Source organism: Pan troglodytes, chromosome 18, assembly GCF_028858775.2.
Source record: "Pan troglodytes isolate AG18354 chromosome 18, NHGRI_mPanTro3-v2.0_pri, whole genome shotgun sequence".
In the NCBI taxonomy this organism is placed as follows: domain Eukaryota; kingdom Metazoa; phylum Chordata; class Mammalia; order Primates; family Hominidae; genus Pan; species Pan troglodytes.
In genome coordinates, this window is record NC_072416.2 from 17,104,525 (window position 1) to 17,125,238 (window position 20,714).

At 39.7% G+C, this 20,714-nt stretch overlaps 1 protein-coding gene across 14 annotated transcripts in view; it reads right to left on the bottom strand.

Annotated features, from left to right (window-relative positions):
- The window catches only part of PARN (poly(A)-specific ribonuclease), a 206,106-nt gene that overhangs the window by 40,985 nt on the left and 144,407 nt on the right, over positions 1–20,714 (bottom strand). For 12 of the 14 annotated variants that reach the window (XM_054668227.2, XM_054668226.2, XM_063797673.1 and 9 more), the window contains one exon: positions 19,631–19,820. In XM_054668227.2, coding sequence (XP_054524202.1) covers positions 19,631–19,820 — 190 coding nt within the window. Of the gene's footprint in view, positions 1–19,253; positions 19,377–19,630; positions 19,821–20,714 lie in introns of those variants that run through there. The other 2 variants (XM_054668228.2, XM_063797679.1) reach the window with 1 other exon arrangement.

The window sequence follows — 20,714 nt, forward strand, 5'->3', positions numbered from 1 at the left end:
TGATGATTCAGCAGAGGACTGATCAGCACATAATGGGTGAGCAATTCCCCAGGGCTGGGGAAAGAACCATCCAAAAGGATTCAAAGGAACAATATATGGTGCTCACACAGGGCTGAGAACAACGCCTGTTCCCACCAGCTAACTTGGGAAAACACATACATCACAGCACTGGGGAGACTAGTTTGGAAGGTCTTAGGCAATGAACACTGCTCCAGACCCAGCAAACTATAAAAGTAAGACCTGAAAAAATCAAACTGATTCCAAATATCTCAATGACATACTGGAAACAAAGCTCAAGAACATTTATAGGAATACAAAAATATCTAGTACACCACAAGGTAAAATTTATAATAGATGGTAAAATTTATAATATAAAGACTACCAGGTTTCCTTCCTGTAGGAGATAGCTTAAAAAAGAAAAAAGTAAAATAACAAGGACTATCAGGTATGCAAAAAGGCAGAAAAACACAACCCACAATAACAGTAATCAATGAACTGAAAGTGATGTGGAACTGATACAGATGTTAGAATTAACAGAGTAGGACACTGAAGGGTATTTATAACTGCACTCCATATGTTGAAAATGATAAGCTACAAACCAAACAGAACTTCTAGAAACGAAAATTACAATGTCTGAGATAAAGACCCAGCAATAGTAACTATCCAAAATAAAACACAGAGAAAAAGAATTTTAAAAATTAAAGAGAGCATCTGTGACCTAGAGGACAACTTCAAGCACCTCAATATACATGAGTAATTGGAGTCCCTAAAAGACAAAATGAGAGCGGGAAAAAGAAAAAAAATCTTTCAAAATAATGGTTGAAAAAAGTCCAAACTTTTTTTTGCGGGGGGTGGGGGGGGGGGTGGGGAGACAAGGTCTCACTCTGTCACCCAGGCTGGAGTGCTGTGACACAATCACAGCTCACTGCAGCCTTGACCTCCCTAAGCTCAAGTGATCCTCCCACTTCAGCCACCCTAGTAACTGGGACTACTGGCATGTGCCACCACGTCCAGCTAATTTTTTTGTGTGTGTATTTTTTTGAAGAGACAGGGTTTTGCCATATTGCCCAGGCAGGTCGTGAACTCTTAGGTTCAAGAGATCCACCTGCCCCGGCCTCCCAAAGTGCTAGGATTAAAGGCATGAGCCACTGCACCCAGCCCAACATGTCCAAACTTGATGAAAGCTATAAATCCAGAAATCCAAGAAGCTCAGTAAATCCCAAGCTGATTAGAAACTTGAAGAAAACATTACCAGGGCACATCATAACCAAATTACTCAAAACTCATGATAAAGAAGAACTTGTAAAAAGTAGCCACAGAGAAAGTTGTATTACATACAGAGAAAAAATATGGGGATGACAACAGATTTCTGTCGAGAAATAATGCAAGTGAGAAGAAAGTGGAGCAGTATCTTAAAACGAATGAAAGAAAAAAACTCTGTCCATTTAGAATTCTATACCCAGCAAAAATATCTTTCAAAAATGAAGGTGAGGCCAGGTGTGGTGGCTCACGCCTGTAATCCCAGCATTTTGGGAGGCCGAAGCAGGCAGATCACCTGAGGTAAGGAGTTCAAGACCAGACTGGCCAACATGGCAAAACCCCATCTCTACTAAAATATACAAAAATTAGCCAGGCGTGGTGGCGCACACCTGTAATCCCAGCTACTGAGAGGCTGAGGCAAGGGAATTGCTTGAACCCAGGAGGCAGAGGTTGCAGTGAGCTGAGGTTGCGCCACTGCACTCCAGCCTGGGCAACAGAGGAAGATTCTGTTTGGAAAAATAAAAGTAAAAAAAAAAAAAGGTGAAATAAAGACATTTTTATACATACAAAAGAACTTGGGAGGCTGAGGCAGGACCACTTGAGCCCAGGAATTGGAGACCAGTCTGGGAAACATAGTGATACCTCATCTCTAAAGAAATGAAACAAACAAAAAAGCTGAAAGAGTTCATCACCAGCAGGTCTTTGCCATAAGACATGGTTGACTCCTTCAGGCAAAAGGGAAATGATAACAGATGGAAATATGTATAGAACTACACAAAGGAATGAGGAAATACTTACATGGGTAAATAGATAAGATTGCTTTTCCTTTTCTTTTTTTTAAATGAGATAGGATCTTGCTCTGTTACGTAGGCTGGAGTGCAGTGGTGTGAACACAGCTCACTGCAGCTTCAACCTCCTGGGCTCAAGGGATCCTCCTGCCTCAGCTTCCCGAGTAGCTGGGACTACAGGCATGTGACACTAAGCTCGGGTGCCACCAAGCTCGGCTAATTTTTTGGCTTTTTGTAGAGACAGAGTCTTTCCACATTGCCCAGGCTGGTCTCGAACTCTGGGCTCAAGTGATCCTCCCACTGTGGTCTCCCAAAGTGCTGGGATTACAGGCGTGAGCCACTGCACCCAGCGTAAAATTTCTTATTACTTAATTCTTTTAGAAAATCACCGACTAAATAAGAAATATAACAATGTTGCATGCTGTTAATAACATATAAATGTTATTAACACAAATAGCACAAAGGTTGGGAGCTGGGAAATTTAAGTATATTACTGTAAGATTCTTATGCTATATGTGAATTGGTATAACTTGAAGGAAGACTATGATAGGTTAAAAGAAAATATTATATATCCTAATTCAATCCCAATCAAAATTTTACCAGATGCTTTTATGTAAATTTATAAGCGGATACTGAAGTTCACAGGGAAATACAAAGGATCTAGAATAGCCAAAACAATTATGAAAAAGAAGACCAAAGAGAACAAAGTTGGAGGAAGGCTGAGGGTGGGGAAAGGAAGCAACCTGGAGTGGGTGAGAGCAACAGAGCTGAATCCTTACCTATCCTATTTGTAAGTCAAAAGATAAACAGAAAAATCAAGAAGTATGGATGGAGCTAAAGGCCATTATCCTTAGCAAACTCACACAGAAACAGAAAATCAAATACTGCATGTTCTCACTTAGAAGTAGGCACTTTGTTCCTCCAAAATGGACACAAAGCGGAGAATGACAGGCACTAGGGCCTACTTAAGGGTGGAGGGTGGGAGGAGGATCAGAAAAAAGTAACTATTGCGTACCAGGCTTAGTACCTGGGTGACGAAATAATCTGTACAACAAACTTCTGTGACACAAATTTACCTATATAACAAATCTGCACATGTACTCCAGAACCTAAAATAAAAGTTAAAAAAAAATAAAGAAGTAGCAGTAAGTACATTATTTGAGAAAATAAATATCAAAAGAAAGAATTGAAAGTGGTTGTCTCTGAGGGACAGGATGAGGGTAGCAGAGGACTGCCATTTTTTATTATAAACTTTTTTTGTACTATTTGGCTTTTAAAGACAATGTTCATAGCTTTCATTGAAAATACTTTTTTTTAAAATGTCAAGGGCTTCACAAAGATTCACTCAATATGTGAAAAATCACTACTGCGATGTTAAGTCATGACTTGTCTTAAAGGGTATACAGAACTCAGCTCTGTTACGAATTGGCTTTATGACCTTGAATATGACAGCTTCTCTGAGCCTCCAGTCCTCTTTTGTAAATTTGTAACGTGACAGAGGATGGACCAGATCACTTCCAAGTTCCTTCTGGCTCCACAAGTCCATGTTTATCAGGTAACATTTTTGCTTACACAGTTACAGATACCACCCACCCATTCCTTAAAAGAATACATTACATTTCTTCAAAAATGTCCTCCCATCTATCTTCACCTCCATCCATCTGAGTTACTGTGGTATTACTATATTCCACAATCATTAACATTTGCAGATAGAAATGACACAAAAGAAAACATTCAAAGCCAGTTACCTAAACAACAAAGTTTATATCTTAACCCTGTATGTTTCTGAAGATGTTCCATCTCTTTGGAAACTGTCATTTTTGGTTCCTTCCGGCTTTCCTATAAACCCACTAACACTAATTTGAGAAGAAAAGAAAATCCCCTAATGGCATCTGGGCAGGGTCAAATTTGGAAGTAAACTACTCCTTCACAAACAGTGACCAAAAAAAAGACGTAGGTGCCTGGAAGGATCCACCTACTCCTCTCTCCTCTCCGCTTGTGCACCCCCCTTTTCCTGATGCCCCTGCAGGCAAATGACCAGAAATAAGAGGAAGCCATCAACCATGTGGAGAAGTCTATTCTAAATTCTCACAGTTTCATTATGTCATTAACTTAGCAATCCTAAATGGACATTCATGTCAGATTTTTAGGCAAATTCCAAATGAAGGCATCATTAGCACTAACAATTTAATGTGATGAAGGAACAGGGTATGATGGCATTACCAGAAGGAGAAGAAATGGGGGGCCCACCTGATAGGCTGCTCATCACATGGAGAATGTCATTTCAGCCCCCCTCAGAACAAAGAATCACCTACCAAAAGCTGTAACATCAAGAAACACAATGCTTCTTGCCCCTTGATTTAGTTTGTGAAGACTCTTCCGGGGTTAATTTGCAATTATAGCAAACTAGAAACTAATCTGCCAAGAATTCGGAGTCATTAATTTACGAAGATGAACCAATGTACCACATGGTCATTCACAAGAATTCCCCAATTCTCTTTATCAAATAGATGACACCTAATGTAATACTCAGAAAACAGTGGTGTGAATACTGATTTCTGCAGCATTGCATGATATTGATTACCTTTTAAATTATTTTCCCTTAAAAAATGGCATGAAAAGTCTTCAGACCTAATATTCCAAGGCATGTACATACTCCTACCTTCAGGTGGCTCTTTCAGTCTGAACAAAAGGTAAGGCAATACAAATAAGGTAGATTATGGTGCAATTATCAAAAGAATGTCATTCATCTCTGCCTTACTGTAAGCAAAGCAATTGAAAACATTTCTAACACGACTTTATACTGTTAAAAGAAAGAAAACAGTCTGCATGGCCTTCTGAGTAGGACAGTGAGTGGGAAGACATGTTCCAAGTGTGGTACAGGATCTCCTGCTCATTCATTTATTTAAACGTTTTTCCAAGTGGCCACAAGGTATTACTTGCTAGGTGCGGGAACACTAAGAAGAATACGTGACAATCCCTGACTTTTTCTTTTCACTTCTTACAAGAGTCCCAAAGGCAAAGAATTCCCAAGGACTCTGGGTGGCACAGAAGGCATCTCACAAGGCATTTCTAGTCGAAGGGAAGGATCATAAATGGATATCTTAGGAGGGAGCAGGCATTTTGGAAAGAGCATGAATGGGATTTGGGAAGAGAGAGAGGAGGGCTTGAATTTATTGATTGGTTTTGTGACTCTGAGCAAGTTCCTCAATTAAAAAATGGGTTACTGTGAAGATTAAGAAACAAAACAAAATAGAAAAGTGTGTGTTATGGTGCCTGGCACATGAGAGACTCTGTAAATGCCAGTGCCTTCTCTGTCACCTCCCTTTCCTATGGTGGGAAAGGTGGACGGTCGGTCCATGTTTTTAGAGAAGACACTGATGTGGGTCTTCAGAGAGAAGACCAATGAAAAACATCAGAAAAGGAGGAGGGAAAGAGAGAAGGAAGAGCAGTAAGGAGGCACAAGGAGCAAGAATAGCTTGTATAGGATGGTCCCCAGTGTTGGGCAGCAAGGAGGAAAGTGTTCCAGCAGCCTTGCTGATGGGCAGGTAAGCCATCAGCCACATGGGCATTAGCTAATTAGTCTGTTCGGAACCTGTGGATCACTGAGAACCACCTCAACTGCCCTACTCTATTGGAAATGTACACAGGTTTCTAGTTTCACAGTTCTACTCCTCCCCAACATTTTATTATGAAAACTTCAAATATATAGAAAGTTTAAAGAACCATACAGTACAGGCACAGTGATGTGTGACTGCAATCCTAGCTACTTGGGAGGCTGAGGTGGGAGGATCGCTTGAGCCCAGGAATAGGAGACCAGCTGGGGCAACACAGCAAGATCCCATTACTAGATAGATAGATAGATAGATAGATAGATAGATAGAATAAAGATAAAACATTTGAAACACTAAAACAAACAAACAAAGAAACAAAAAAAAACACACATAAAAAAACGACCTAAAAAAACGGGTCTGGTACAGTGGCTCACGCCTGTAATCCCAGCACTTTGGGAGGTCGAGGTGGGTGGGTCATCTGAGGTTAGGAATTCAAGACCAGCCTGGCCAACATGGTGAAACCCGGTCTCTACTAAAAATACAAAATTAGCCAGGTGTGGTGGCACATGCCTATAATCCTAGCTACTTGGGAGGCTGAGGCAGGAGAATCGCTTGAACCCGGGAGGTGGAGGTTGCCATGAGCCAAGATCGCACCAGGAGGCAGAGGTTGCAGTGAGCCAAGATCGCACCACTGCACTCCAGCCTGGGCAACAAAAGCAAAACTCCATCAAAACAAACAAAACTATAGTAAATACCCATATACCCATCACAGATTTGAGTCCTTTTGCATTTGGGAAAAAGAGGCACAAAAGGGAGATTCTAGAATATTCTCATTTTGCAAACCTTTGGCTTCTGCACTATCAGCAAGCTGAATGAAATGAAAAATCTTTGCTTCAGAGATTCTTGAATGGCCAAAAAGGAGGCCCCTCAGATCTGGAGATCATATTTAAACATGGAACCACCTATCAGTACAAGGACAAACTTGGCTTTGGGCCACAGCAGTCATTTTTCATTCATCCACCAACCTCCCCTAAATAAACACAAACATGCTGCAGTTTCTGCTGGCTTATGATGTCCTAGCAGAATTTTTAAAAAGCATAAAGTGTCAAAAAAAAAAAAAAAGAACTACGAGGAAAATGTTAAGGATTTCTACATCTGGCAATTAAAATACAGGATTTATACATTTTATGCTTTATTTCCGCTAACACCACTATAAATTATACAGGACTAATCCTAAATGCACATGATATGGGCAACTCAAACAGAAAATCTGTTTGCATTTAGGTAACAGACATGGAAAAAATAGTATTTCACTTTCCTAACATCTAAGTATGCTGAGGGCAATTTGTTTCAATTATTAGCACCTTATACTATCACAAAAAATTATACTATTACATGAAGATAAGTACTCAATAATATAACACATTGTTAGAAACATAGATGATAATGAGACTTTTAATTATGGTTATAACATGAAGGTATAGAAAGAAAACATTAATTTTCAAATATTACTGCTATTATGAAACATGAAAGCGTTCTAACACAACAAAGGTCATATAAGTATAAGGTGATGTTAAACTTAGCTTCATGTTATTTAAAATAAAATCCTGAGATGACACAGTGCTTTAATGTGTGAGGTGAAAGCAGGCTTTCAGTGCTGAGTTCCAAATTTCTGCATACAGGAGCCTTTAAATGGAAATGCTGAATTTTATTGGAGACACTGAGAAACCTTTCTATGTTTTCAAATTTAAAGAAAGCTAAATCATTGCTAAAATCTCCTAAACTTTAATGAAATAATTACAAATTTAAAAAAAACTATAGAAATCTTAGAGTTTGGATGATGATGATGATGATGATGATGATTACTTGAGACAGGGTCTCACTCAGTCACCCTCGGCCAGAGTGCAGTGGTACAATCTCAGCTCACTGCAGCCTCGACTTCCTCAGCTCAAGTAATCCTCCCACCTCAGCCTCCCGCCACAGCTGGGACTACAGGGGCACACCAACACACCCGGCTAACTTTTGTAATTTTTGTAGAGACAGGGTTTCGCCATGTTGTCCAGGCTGCTCTTGAACTCCTGAGCCCAAGTGATCTGCCCATCTCAGCATTCCAAAGGGCTGGGATTATAGGCATGAGGCATCTGGCCTGGCTGAGTTTGAATTATTTTTAAAAAACACATATAGATATTTTTTTTGCTCTGTTGCCCAGGGTCTTGCTCTGTTGCCATGGCATAATCACGGCTCATCACTGCCTCAAACTCCTTAGCACAAGCAATCCTCCCACCTCAGCCTCCTGAGTAGCTAGGTTTACAGGCATGAGCCACCATGCCTAATTTTTTGATTTTTGTTGTTGTTGTTGTTGTTAGAGATGGGATCTTGCTATGTTGCCCAGGCTGGTCTTTAAGCTGTCCTTAAGCAATCCTCCCATCTCATCCTCCCAAAGGGCTAGGATTACAGGTATGAGCTACCATGCCCAGCTGATACAGGTAATTTTTAATAAACACAATTGTTCTGCTTCCCCAGCTGTGCTTTTGTCAAAGTCTGTAGAGTTGACACTTTACACTCTCGCTCGATTAAAGCAGACCTTCATCTAAAAATCAATCCATCCATTTGCCAGATGTGTTACAGCCCATACAACAGGTGAGATGAGAAAGGCCAGATCTAAAAAGCATTTTAATAAATAAAGCATAAAATAGAAAAGCAGTAACTGAAAATTATGAACTCAAATGTGATAACTCATATTATATGATAATTCACTCATGAATTATCAATAATTCATAATTCTCTATTTACATTTTTTAAGTATTCTAGGTTTCACATCAGCATTCTCTCCATTCTCAACCATCAAAAGAAAGGTTTCATGTAAAATTCTACTATTAAAATAGTATTCCAAGTTGTCTGAATCCCTTTAAAATTTTTTTAGATTGCGGTAAAGTACACATAAAATTTAGTGTCTTAACCATTTTAAACGTACAGTTCTGCAGCATTAAGTCCACTCACACTGCTGGGTAACCAATCTCCAGTAGTACTGAATCACATTAAACAACTCCCCATTCCCACCTCTCCTCAGGTCGGGGCAATCACCGCTCTACTTTCTGTCTCTATGAATCTGACTTACTCTAAGAACCTCATATAAGTGAAATCATCTGGTGTTTTGTCTTTTTGTGATGGGCTTATTTCATTTTGCATAATGTCCTCAAGGTGCTTCTATAGCTAAGGAGCAGAATTTACACCTATATCTTTATCTTAACCAAATTACATTTTTACAATTTGCTTGAAGCAAATTGAAGCATGTATTAGAATCTCCTTCCTTTTTAAGGCTGATTAATATTCCACTGTAAGCATATGCCACATTTTGCTTATCCAAATTGTCCACATCTCTTTATGTGATGCTACTCTCAGGAATCTTGTTGAACTATCCCCTCTCAAAGAAGGCAACCGTGTCCTGACCTACTGGTCCAAGAGATGTCAAAGGAAGGAGACAAACCACATTCATTCGTCTTTCCTGGATACCCAACCAGACAGATATGCCAGAGGGGACATCTGTTAGAGGTGTATCACATCTTTATTAAAAACCAAGTTTTATGTCTTTATGTACATTACATGGTAAAATCAATTTTCCTGGTTAATCATTCTATTTTATTAGTAACTGCACACTTTAAAATTCTGCATTTTACATTAACGAGACTCTAGTTTTATGCTGAATATTTACTTGAATATCTTAAAATACTCTTTTGAGAACAGGCTGATCCTTTCTTACAAGTGTGCAGCTGGTAAGGTGCAAAGTAGCTGAATTCAGAGGGAGGAATGAGTGGGGGTGGTGGAAATTCTTCCTTATTTATTAAAATAAATAATTTAGAACAGGTGTTAAAGGTCTCTACCACTTTTCCAGTCTGAAATTAGCATAGCCCTTTAAAAGCCAACTAGACCTAGCCAAAACTGGCAAAGAGGAGGGAAAGGTGGTGACGGGTCAGCAGGAAGAGCTCTCGATTTGCTGCTAGAACATGAAGGCACAAAAAACATGGCACCTGCCCAAAGCAAATCAATGATTCTAGTAATAAGAGCAATGTATTTAAAGTTCTGAGAGAAAACAGTTTTTGGATCTAGAATTCTACATCCAGCAACATTATACATGCAAAACAATATAACATTTAAGAAAATTACTTCCCTCAAAAAAGTCCACACAAAAACCGCTGGGATGGCTGAAAGTTTCTTCTGGGCAGCAAAGTTTTAATGACATAGGAATACACTTTCTTCTCAATGTCCCATTTACGCAACTTTTTTTCTCTACAGAGGATAACATTTATACAACCATAATATTATACATGCTGCATCCTGATTGTCATCTCTTGGGATCAACTTATAAAGAGGGCACAAAAGTATAGATACAAAAAGTAGTAAATATTATAAATAATAACTAACCAAAGTGAGAAGAGGGCAGAAAGAGACGGAAGGCAGAATATACATACTAAATTCCAAATCTTTTATAGTAGTAATCAGGATACATTGTTCAAAGTTGGTAAGTCAAGAAATGGAGGTATTTAAAGGAATAATAGAAACCACCAAAAGAATATAACAGGAGCTGCCACTGGGAAGAGAAGCTGCGAGTGAGGAATGAAGATTTTCCTCCTTCATTTTACACTCTAGTGTACTACATGAATTTTTAAAAATTATGTGCATTTATCATTTCAGTGGTTTCAAAGGTGTCATGGGAAACATTTTCTCTGCTAAAATATACTTAACTTATAAGATCTACATTGAATTTGCCAACATTTACTCTGCCCAAATATAAGAGAGATTTTGCTGTGGCGGCTAGACTAGGTAAATCTACAGTCCTTTCCAAAAGCTAAGGCTCTATCCCAAGGGATAAGCAAATTGTAAAAATATAATTTGGTTAAGATAAAGATAGAGATGTAAATTCTGCTCCTTAGCTATAGAACCTAGAGCAAACAAGAGCTAAACAACAGGAAATTTCCCCAGAAAAAGCAAGACTAGGGACAGAAGAGGCAGTTAGAGCAGAACAGAGGTGTCCCAAGAGGCCCAGGGCAAGAGAGAAGCACCAAGGAAGAGTCAACACAGAGCTTCCTGGACTGCGTGAGACAGCCAGCTGCCATAAGGGTCAAAGGGGCCACTGCTTGCGCTGTAGACACACATTTTGAAATAGCAGTGGACAGTTGTGAGTCTCAAGGTGAGAGGCACCCACTCAAAGTGATGAATGTCTAAGCACAGGGCCAAGACAAAGACGGCAAAACGGGCTGAGTACACATTCTTCTGCCACAGTGCTAGTAGTTTCCAACCATTTTGTTGAAACCATGAGAAGGACCTTCTAAAAACTTCTAGTATATAGCTGGTAGGTGGAAATTTAGAGGGCGGCCTCCACTAAAAGGGCCAATGATTCTTTTTTTTCTTTTCTGAGTCTCATTTTGTCACCCAGGCTGGAGTGCAGTGGTGGGATCATGGCTCACTGGAGCCTCGACTTTCTGAGCTCAAGCCATTGTACCACCTCAACCTCCTGAGTAGCTGGGACTATAGGCATGGGCCACCATGCCTGGCTAATTTTTGTTTGTTTGTTTGTTTTTTGGAGATGGGGTCTTGTCATGTTGCCCAGGCTGGTCTCGAGCTTCTGAACTCAAGCAATCCTCCAGCCTTGACCTCCCAAAGTGCTGGGGTTACAGGCATGTGCCACTGTGCTCAGCCAATGATCTTTTTATTTGACATGTCTTTATTATTGTAGTGTCATAAAGAGCTTTCATAGGTTCACCTGTGACACTGATTTACTGTATGTTCCTAAACTAAAAATTCCACTATAAGGATTTTCAAAACTCTAATCTTCAGGTTTAGAAGAGACTGCCATTTGCTATTTGAGAGAATCAAAGGGTCTCACGAGTTTTTATCAATTTCCATGTCATGCCCTACACACTGTGCACAATATAAAAGCATTTGGAATTTAAGAGCCAGAAGGGACGTCAGCATTCTTTCCACCAAAATGCCTCATTTAAGATGAGAAAACAGAGGCACACGCTGGGCTCTTGATGGATATTTACTGAAGGGAAGAGAGAATGAAGAGTCTTTTCCGAGGTGCTAGGTGGTGGCAGAGCCTAAGCTGGAACCCTTGGCTTCTGGCTGCCTGATAAGTCAGTTCTTTGTCCACTCTGCCCTATGGCTTCTGTTGTCTCTAAGGATTTTTCAGTAGGAAGACAGAAAACACTTGCTCCACAAGCCCATTTATGAATAAATGTGTAAGCACTTTGACAAGGCAATGGGTCCTGGAATATGATCCGGTGAATTAGAATTCTCCTTCCTAAAGGGCTTTTTCCTCACCTTCTAATGTAATACATACATTCAGTTACTTTCAGAAACCACTAGCTGCAGGTGAAAACCATGTGGAATCCAAAAACCACAGCTTTGATATATGCATTAGCATTTCCTACCTAGCAGGAATTCCGAGAGCTACTCAATTTTCAAGGAAGGCTGAAATTTAGTCTCATAGAAAGGAAAGGCTAGAGGGAAGAGACCAGCCAATGGGATTTTCCTATCAGTTGAGATAAACCAAAGAGCAAGTAACCAAAGGGCATGACTGATTAAAATCTCTATCAGCACAAAGTGGCTTTAGAAAATCATTCCCTTTAATTAGAGAACATTACAGTATTAATAAAATGGGAATAGTAATAGCACCTATCTTTCAGGAAAGTTGCGAGTGTTGGTGTTGGCTTATGGGGACTGAGTACCTATTAGTGAGATCTTACATGTTTCAGCATCCACTGTAGAGGAGTATTCTCCAAACACTATGCTACCCTGTATTTCTTCAGATCCCACACCACCAAACCAAATCTTCCTCCCTCTCAAAGCAAACTATGTTCAGTCCAGTTTCTCCAGAACCCAAGCCCTCTCTTTTTTCCAGTTAACTATAAAATGCTTGAATATTCTGGACGCTGAATCTATTACAGGAAAGAAAAGAAGCACACTGCTACAATACCAGTGCAAACAGCAAAAGAAATGGATGCTCATCTCTAGCAGCACTGCTAATAGCCACGTGTAGAAGCTCGACTGCTCTGACCAGCTCTGCCAAGGGCTCAGAGTCAATTCTCTAAAGCAAATAGAAGTGAGTCACAGAGCAGTGCCTGTCTTCCTCTCGACCATAGTGCCGCCCTCCAAATCTTAACCGTACCTTTCTAATTATGGATGCCTGAATTTTTACACTTATATCTATGCCATTTCCCCCATACTTTAATCCCTTATTTTATTTAGGAGACTAATAACTGTTTAAAGAAAAAGAAAGAAAATGAATAAAAGCACTAATGTATCCATGCGGTTTATACAATATGTAGAAGTAAAATATAAGACAAAAGATCGCAAAGGATTGGGGAAGGGAGTAATTGGAAATATACTGTTAAGAGTCTCACAATGTTCATGAAGTAGTACATTTTTTACTTGAAGACAGTCAAAAACAAAAAGAAAATAAAAATAAAAGACAGACTGATACTTGAAAGATGCATATTATAATCTTAGAGTAGTGCTTGGCCAATAGAAATATAATGTGAACCAGGTATATAATTAAAAATGTTCAAATATCTACCATTTAAAAAGGAAAAAGAAGTCAAATTAATTTAATATTTTTAACCTCATATATCAAAAATATTATCAACATATAATCTGCAGGTAAACAATGACTAATGTAGTTTACATTCTTCAAAATCTGGTGTGTAGTTATATTCACAACCCATCTCATTTTGGACTAGCAACATTTCAAGCACTCAATAGCCATGTGGTTAATGGCTACCATCTTGGACAGTATAATTCCAGAGCAAGGGTCAACTTTTCTCTAAAGGGCCACAGAGTAAACATTTTGAGTTCTGGGGGCCATAAGGTCTCTGTCATAACTACCCACCTTTGCCATGGTAACTCAAAAGTAGCCACAGGCAATATGTAAATGAATGGGTGGCTGGGCACAGTGGCTCGTGCCTGTAAGCCCAGCACTTTGAGAGGCGGAGGTGGGAGGATCACTTGAAGCAAAGAGTTCAAGACCAGCCTGGGTAACATAGCGAGACCCCATCTCTATTAAAAAATTATTTAAATAAAACAAAATAAAAAATAAATGAATGGGCAAGGCTGTGTTCCAACAGAACTTCATAAAAACATGTGAGCCACGTGGGCCGGATTTGGTTTGAGAGCTGTAGTTTACCAACCACCAATCTGGAACAACGACTTTAAAAAACAACACAAAGAGGTATAAGCAAAAAGTCAATAGAGAAGATAAAACAGGATGATAAAATATCAGCAAATACTAAATAATACATAATTCAACCAAAAGGCAGTAGAATAAGAGGAACAGAGGGACACAGAACAAACAGGACAAACAGGAAACAAACCACAAGAAGGGAGGCAGACCTGTCCTCAACATTAATTCAATATAAATGGCAGAGATTGCCAGAAGCAAGAGCCAGCTATATGCTATTTATAAGAAACATACTTTCATTGTAAAGACAAACCAGTTACCAGTAAAAGACTGAAAAAAATATACGATGCAAACGCTAAGTATAAGAAAATAGGCAAGGTGTGGTGGCTCATACCTGTAATCCCAGCACTTTGGGAGGTCAAGGCAGGTGGATCATTTGAGGTCAGGAGTTCGAGACCAGCCTGGCCAACAGAGCGAAACCTGGTCTCTACTAAAAATGCAAAAATTTAGCTGAGTGTGATGGCACATGCCTATAATCCCAGCTACTCGGGAGCCTGAGGCAGGAGAATCTCCTGAACCAGGGAGTTGGAGGTTGCAGTGAGCCAAGATTGCACCACTGCACTCCAGCCTGGCAACAGAGCGAGACTTCGTCTCAAAAAAAAAAAAAAAACATAACCCTGATACCAAAACTCGACAAAGACTGAAAATTACAGGCTGGGCACGGTGGCTCACAGCTGTAATCCCAGCACTTTGGGAGGCCAAGGCGGGTGGATCACGAGGTCAGGAGTTCGAGACCATCCTGGCCAACATGGTGAAACCTCATCTCTACTAAAAATCGAAAAAAAATTAGCTGGGCATGGTGGTGCATGCCTGTAATCCCAGCTACTCGGGAGGCTGAGGCAGGAAAATTGCTTGAACCAGGGAGTTGGAGGTTGCAGTGAGCCGAGATTGCGCCACTGCACTCCAGCCTGGCAACACAGCGAGACTCCGTCGAAAGGGAAAAGGGAAAAGGGGGAAGGGAAGGGAAGGGAAGAGAAGGGAAAGGAAGGGAAGGGAAGGGAAGAAAATTACAGTCTAATATTCCTCATGAACAGAGATGCAAAAAATATTTAACACAATATCAGCAATCAAATCCAACAACATATTAAAAGGATAATACTTCATAGCCAAGTGGGATTTCTTTTAGGCATACAAATCTGATTAAACATTCAAGTATCAATTAGTATAATTCAAAATATTAACAAAATAAAGGATGGCCAGGTGCACAGCTCCCACATGTAATCCCAGCACTTTGGGAGGTGGGAGGATCTCTTGAGGTCAAAGGTTCAAGACCAGCCTGAGTAACATAGTGAGACTCTTGTCTCTACAAAAATAAAAAAATTAGCCAAGTGTGGTGGTGCACACCTATAGTCCCAGCTACTCAGGAGGCTGAGGTGGGATGATCCCTTGAGCCCAGGAGTTCAAGGCTGCCGTGAGCTATGATTATGCCACAGCACTCTAGCCTGGGCAACAGACCCTGTCTCAGAAATATTAAAAATAAATAAATAAAAGACAAAACCCATAAGACAAGTTTTAAAGACATAGAAAGAAAACCTGAAAAGACTTAATATCCATTTGTGATGTTGAATGATTTCTTAACGTACTAGAAATGGAAAGGAACTTCCTAAACCTGAAAAATAATGTATATGAACAACCTAAAATCTTACTTAATGAGGAAACATTGAACTTCTCCTCCCTAATACTGGAAACAAGGCAGGGATATCCACTCTCTCTATTTCTACTTAACCACTGACTAGCTAAAGGTGCTAGTCAGTGCAATAAGGCAAGAAAAATAAATAAAAGACATAAAGACTGGAAAAGATGTAAAACTTGTTAACAGCATACAACATAATTGTGCACATAGAAAACCTTATGGAATATTTTTAAAAATCCTATCAGAACAAATAAGTGAATTTAAAAAGGTTGCAAAATATGAAGTCAATATATAACAATGAATTATATTTCTTTTTTTTGAGATGAAGTCTCGCTCTTGTCCCCCAGGCTGAAGTGCAATGGCGTGATCTCGGCTCACTGCAACCTCCGCCTCCCGGGTTCAAGTGATTCTCCTGCCCTCAGCCTCCTGAGTAGGCTTATAGGCACCTGCCACCACGGCCAGCTAATTCTCGTATTTTAAGTAGAGACAGGGTTTGGCCAGGCTGGTCTTGAACTTCTGACCTCAGGTCATCTGCCTGCCTTGGCCTCCTAAAGTGCTGGGATTATAGGCGAGAGCCACTATGCCCGGCAACAATGAATTGTATTTCTATACAAAAGGAGCAAACAGTTTGAAAATGACATTTAAGAAACAATTCCAGGCCAGGCCTGGTGGCTCATACCTATAATACTAACACTTTAGGAGGCCAAGGTGGGAGGTTGACTTGAACCCAGGAGTTCGAGACCAGCTTGGGCAACACAGTAAAACCTTGTCTCTACAAAAAAATTTTTAAAAATTAGCCGGGAGTGATTGCAAGTGGCTGTAGTCCCAGCTATTTGGGTGGCTGAGGCAGGAGACTCCTAGGGCCCAAGAGGTCAAGGCTGCAGTGAGCTGTGATCATGCTACTGTACTCTACCCTGGATGACAGAGTGAGACCCCCATCTCTATTAAAAAAAAAAAAAACTTAGGAAGAAAACTAACATAAAATATACAAGATCGCCACAGTAAAAACTAAAAAATAGCCTTACTGAAGAAACTGGCAAGATTATTCTAAAATTTATATAGAATGCAAAAGATCTAGAATGGCCAAAGAAATCTGAAAAAGAACAATGTTAGAGGGTATATGCTTTCTGGTTTTAAGACACTATAAACCAACAGTAATAAGATAGTGTGGTACTGGCATAAGGAAAAACATAACTGACTGGAAGTGAAGAGAGCAGAAACAGACCTAGACATACACGATCAGTTGATTCTTGACAAAGGTAGTGAGTCAAACCAATGAAGGAAGAAAACTCTTTTAAACAAATTGTTAAAATGTTGTTGGAAGAATCAGATAGTCATATGGAAAAAAATAAATCCTGATTTCCATATCTTACTCCACATACACAATTAATTTGAAATGGGTCATGACCTAAATGTAAAAGTTAAAATTACAAACCTTCTACCAAAAAAAAAAAAAAAGAGACAATCACTGCAACCTTAGGGTAGACAAAGATTTTGGGGGAGGAGGGGATTCACTAACAATAAAAGGGAAAAAACTTAATAAACAAGACTTTATGAAAATTAAAAATATCTGGCTGGGTGTGGTGGCTCACATCTGTAATCCAAGCACTTTGGGAGGCCGAGGCTGCCGGATCACTTGAGGCCAGGAGTTCGAGGCCAGCCTGGGCAACATGGCGAAACCCTGTCTCTACTAAAAAAACAAAAATTACGCGGGCGTGGTGGCGCACATCTGTAATCTACTCAGGAAGTTGAGGCACGAGAATCACTTGAACCTGAGAGGCAGAGGTTGCAGTGAGCTGAGATTGCATCACTGTACTCCAGCCTAGACAACAAAGCAAGACTCTGTCTCAAAAGAAAAGAAGAACAAATCAAAAATATATGCTCATTTACAAACATCACAAAGAAATGAATAGGTAAACCACAGAATTGAAAAAATACACGTGCAGCAAAAATATCTGACAAAGGCTATGTATCCAGACTACATACAAGAACTATAAGTGAATAGCGAAAAGACAAACAACCCAATTTTAAAAGGGGCAAGAGACTTAAAAAGCCACCTCATTGGTCAACAAGAACATTAAATGGTCATCAATATCATTAGTCATGAGAGAAATGCAAATTAAAACCACAATGCAATACTGTCTCATTCCATCTAAGATGACTAAAGTTAAAAGATTGACAGTCAGGTGCAGTGGCTCACGCCTGTAATCCCAACACTTTGGGAGGCCGAGGCAGGCGGATCACTTGAGGTCAGGAGTTCAAGACCAGCCTGGCCAAAGTGGCAAAACATCGTCTCTACTAAAAATACAAAAATTAACCGGGTGTGGTGGTGCACATCTGTAGTCGCGGCTTCTCAGGAAGCGGAGGCCCGTGAATCGCTTAATCCCAGGAGAGAGGCTGCAGTGAGCCAAGATCGCACCACTGCACTCCAGCCTGGGAAAAAGAGCAAGACCTGTCTCAAAAAATAAATAAATAAATAAATAAATAACATAAAAGATTGACGGCATGAAATGCTGACAAGGATGTGGAGCAACTGAAACTCACACAATAAAATGGCATATCAAACTTGTACTATAAAATGCTATATCCACTTTGAAGAGCTGTTGCTTTGTTCTTATAAAGTTTAACACAAACTTATCCTAAAAATCAATAATTCTACTCCTACATATGCAGACAAAAAAATTATCTTACTGAAACATTCACAGCAGCCTTACTGATAACAGCTCCAAACTAGAAACAATTCAAATGTCCAACATCAAGAGAATGGGGGTAAAATAAACGCTGCATATTTACATAATTAAATACTACTCAACGATTAAAAAACTGCTGAGATGCAATAGCAAGGATGAATTTAAAAAACATATTAAGCAAAAAAGTTAAACACAATGCCAAACAACTCTATTTTTTATAGATTCCAAGAATAGGTGAAACTAATCTTAGAGTGGTAAAAATTTAAAAATGGTTGCTTAGGGTCATGGGAATTGTAGTGGGAATTTGGGATTGTTTGAAAACAGACACAAGGAAATTCAAGGGAAATAGAAATGTTCTATATCTTGCTTTGGTTGGAGATTATATGAGTGTATCCAACTGTTAAAACTCTTTGAACTAAACATTTATGATCTCTGCATTTTATTTTATTTTAATCATACCTCAATTTTTTTAATCTCTAAAAAACCATTTTTAAAGTACAGAGGGCAATCTGAAATATTAACAGTGATTGCTTCTGGGTGTCGGGATTATGGCTAATTTTTTTCTCTTGTTAATTCACATTGTTCTAAACTTCACAATTTTCTATAATGAACATATATATGTATGTACACATTTTTCCCATTTTCTATACCTGTGTTTTGTAGTTTCACAAAGATACCAAATGTTGCCAGCATTTATCTTCTGCAGGGAGGATTATGGGTGATAAAAGGAAGTGTGAGTCAAGCATTCTTTCTACAGTAGGCACCTGGTTCAGTATCTACAGGACCTGAAAGCTCAGGAGATCAGGCAGAGGCAGCAGTAATGAGAAGAGCAAGGGATCAGACACACATGAGTTCAGTTCTAATCCTGGTTCTCGCACAGAACTGGTGAACAAGACACAAAGCCTCCATCTCCTCAACCCTAAAATGGGAATAAGACATATCCTGGGCCAGGCACAGTGGTTCACACCTGTAATTCCAGCACTTTGGGAGGCCGAGGCGAGAGCATCACTTGCATCCAGGAATTTGAGACCAGCATGGGCAATAGAGCGAGACCTCATCTCTACAAAAAATCAAAATTAGCCAGGTGTGGTGGTGCGTACCTGTAGTGCCAGCTACTCAGGTTGAGGTTGGAGGATCACTTGAGCCCAGGAGGTCGAAGCTGCAGCAAGCTGTGATTGTGCCACTGCACTCCAGCCTGGGCAACAGAATGAGACCCTGTCTCAAAAAAAAAAAAAATTCCTGTCTACCTCAAAGAGGTTTTGTGAGGGTTAACCAAAATGGCTATGGTCTATAAAGCAGTCTCTAAAATACAGGAAATTCAGGTCATAGTCACTTCTGATATGATGTGAAAAGTTAGAAAGGCCATCTTTCCCAAAAGTCAGATTTAGTACATACAAACCTACGAGAAGCAACAAGAAAAGCCATTGCTAGAACTCTGGCCTTTTAAATTAACAGCTGAGAGCTCTTACCTATTGTTGCGGTAATAGTGATTCTGCAGGGTGTAGGGTATGCACTGGGGGTTTAACCGTTTGCTGTCAGCCTCCTTCCAGCTATCTTCAGTCCACTTTCTTTTGATCTGCTTCTCTTCCTGTTTTCTCCCCATATATTCAGCATAGGTTTGGATCCGATAGCTTTCTGCATATTTGCTGGTATTGACAGCTACAAGGAAAAGAAAAAAAAATAAAATGCTTACAAAAGTCTGGCCTAGCCCCAAAGATGACACTTTTGAAATGTGGCCTAAGGTGGTCAAAGGAGCCCCATCAGGCCTGAGGTCTGACCCTTGGCTCTGCCACCTGGAAGACAAATGACCTTGGGTACACCTGCAAACTCTCCAAGTCTGAGTTTTCTCATCTGGAAAAAAAAGCCATTGCTCCCCAATCTCATTTTCAGTGTGAAAGTACTTTGTAAACTGTATAAAGAACCGGTAACGATGTAAGTAAAATATTAATTTTCAAAATACTTGCAGCCAACATTACTATTTGGATATTATTCATTTTCAGAGTAACAAAATGAAAATAAACAAAACCACTAAGGGAAAACTATAAACCCTCACTATTTTCCTAAAATAAAATGACAACAAAAAGCAATATTGCCAGTGGTGGCGATTACTGTGTCACACACTGAAGATCTCCGGTATGTCTGTGTGCAGTGTTTTACATGCATTATATCTAATCTTCATAGTACGCTTGCAAGGGAGGAAATGTTTTTACTGGTGAGAAAGCAGGATCACAGAGGTCAGGGTTTTGCTGCAGACCAGCCCTGGGTGAATGGCAGGGATAAGATGCAAAACCAGGTTCCTCAAACCCTAATACCAGGGTCCTTCTTATTACTCTGCATCTATTGGAGGTGCTTTATTATTTTCATTTTATTAATTTTTTTAAATGATCAGGCTTTATTACCTGTTCTGTTACAATGTGTTTTAAACAAATTTGTACACCCACATGTCGTCCATCACGCAAATTAAGATAAAGAACATCCCCCTCACCCTCATGCCTGTTTTTAGACAGACTCCCACCCCTCCTTCACTGGACGAAGGCGCCTCAGATGTGTAGT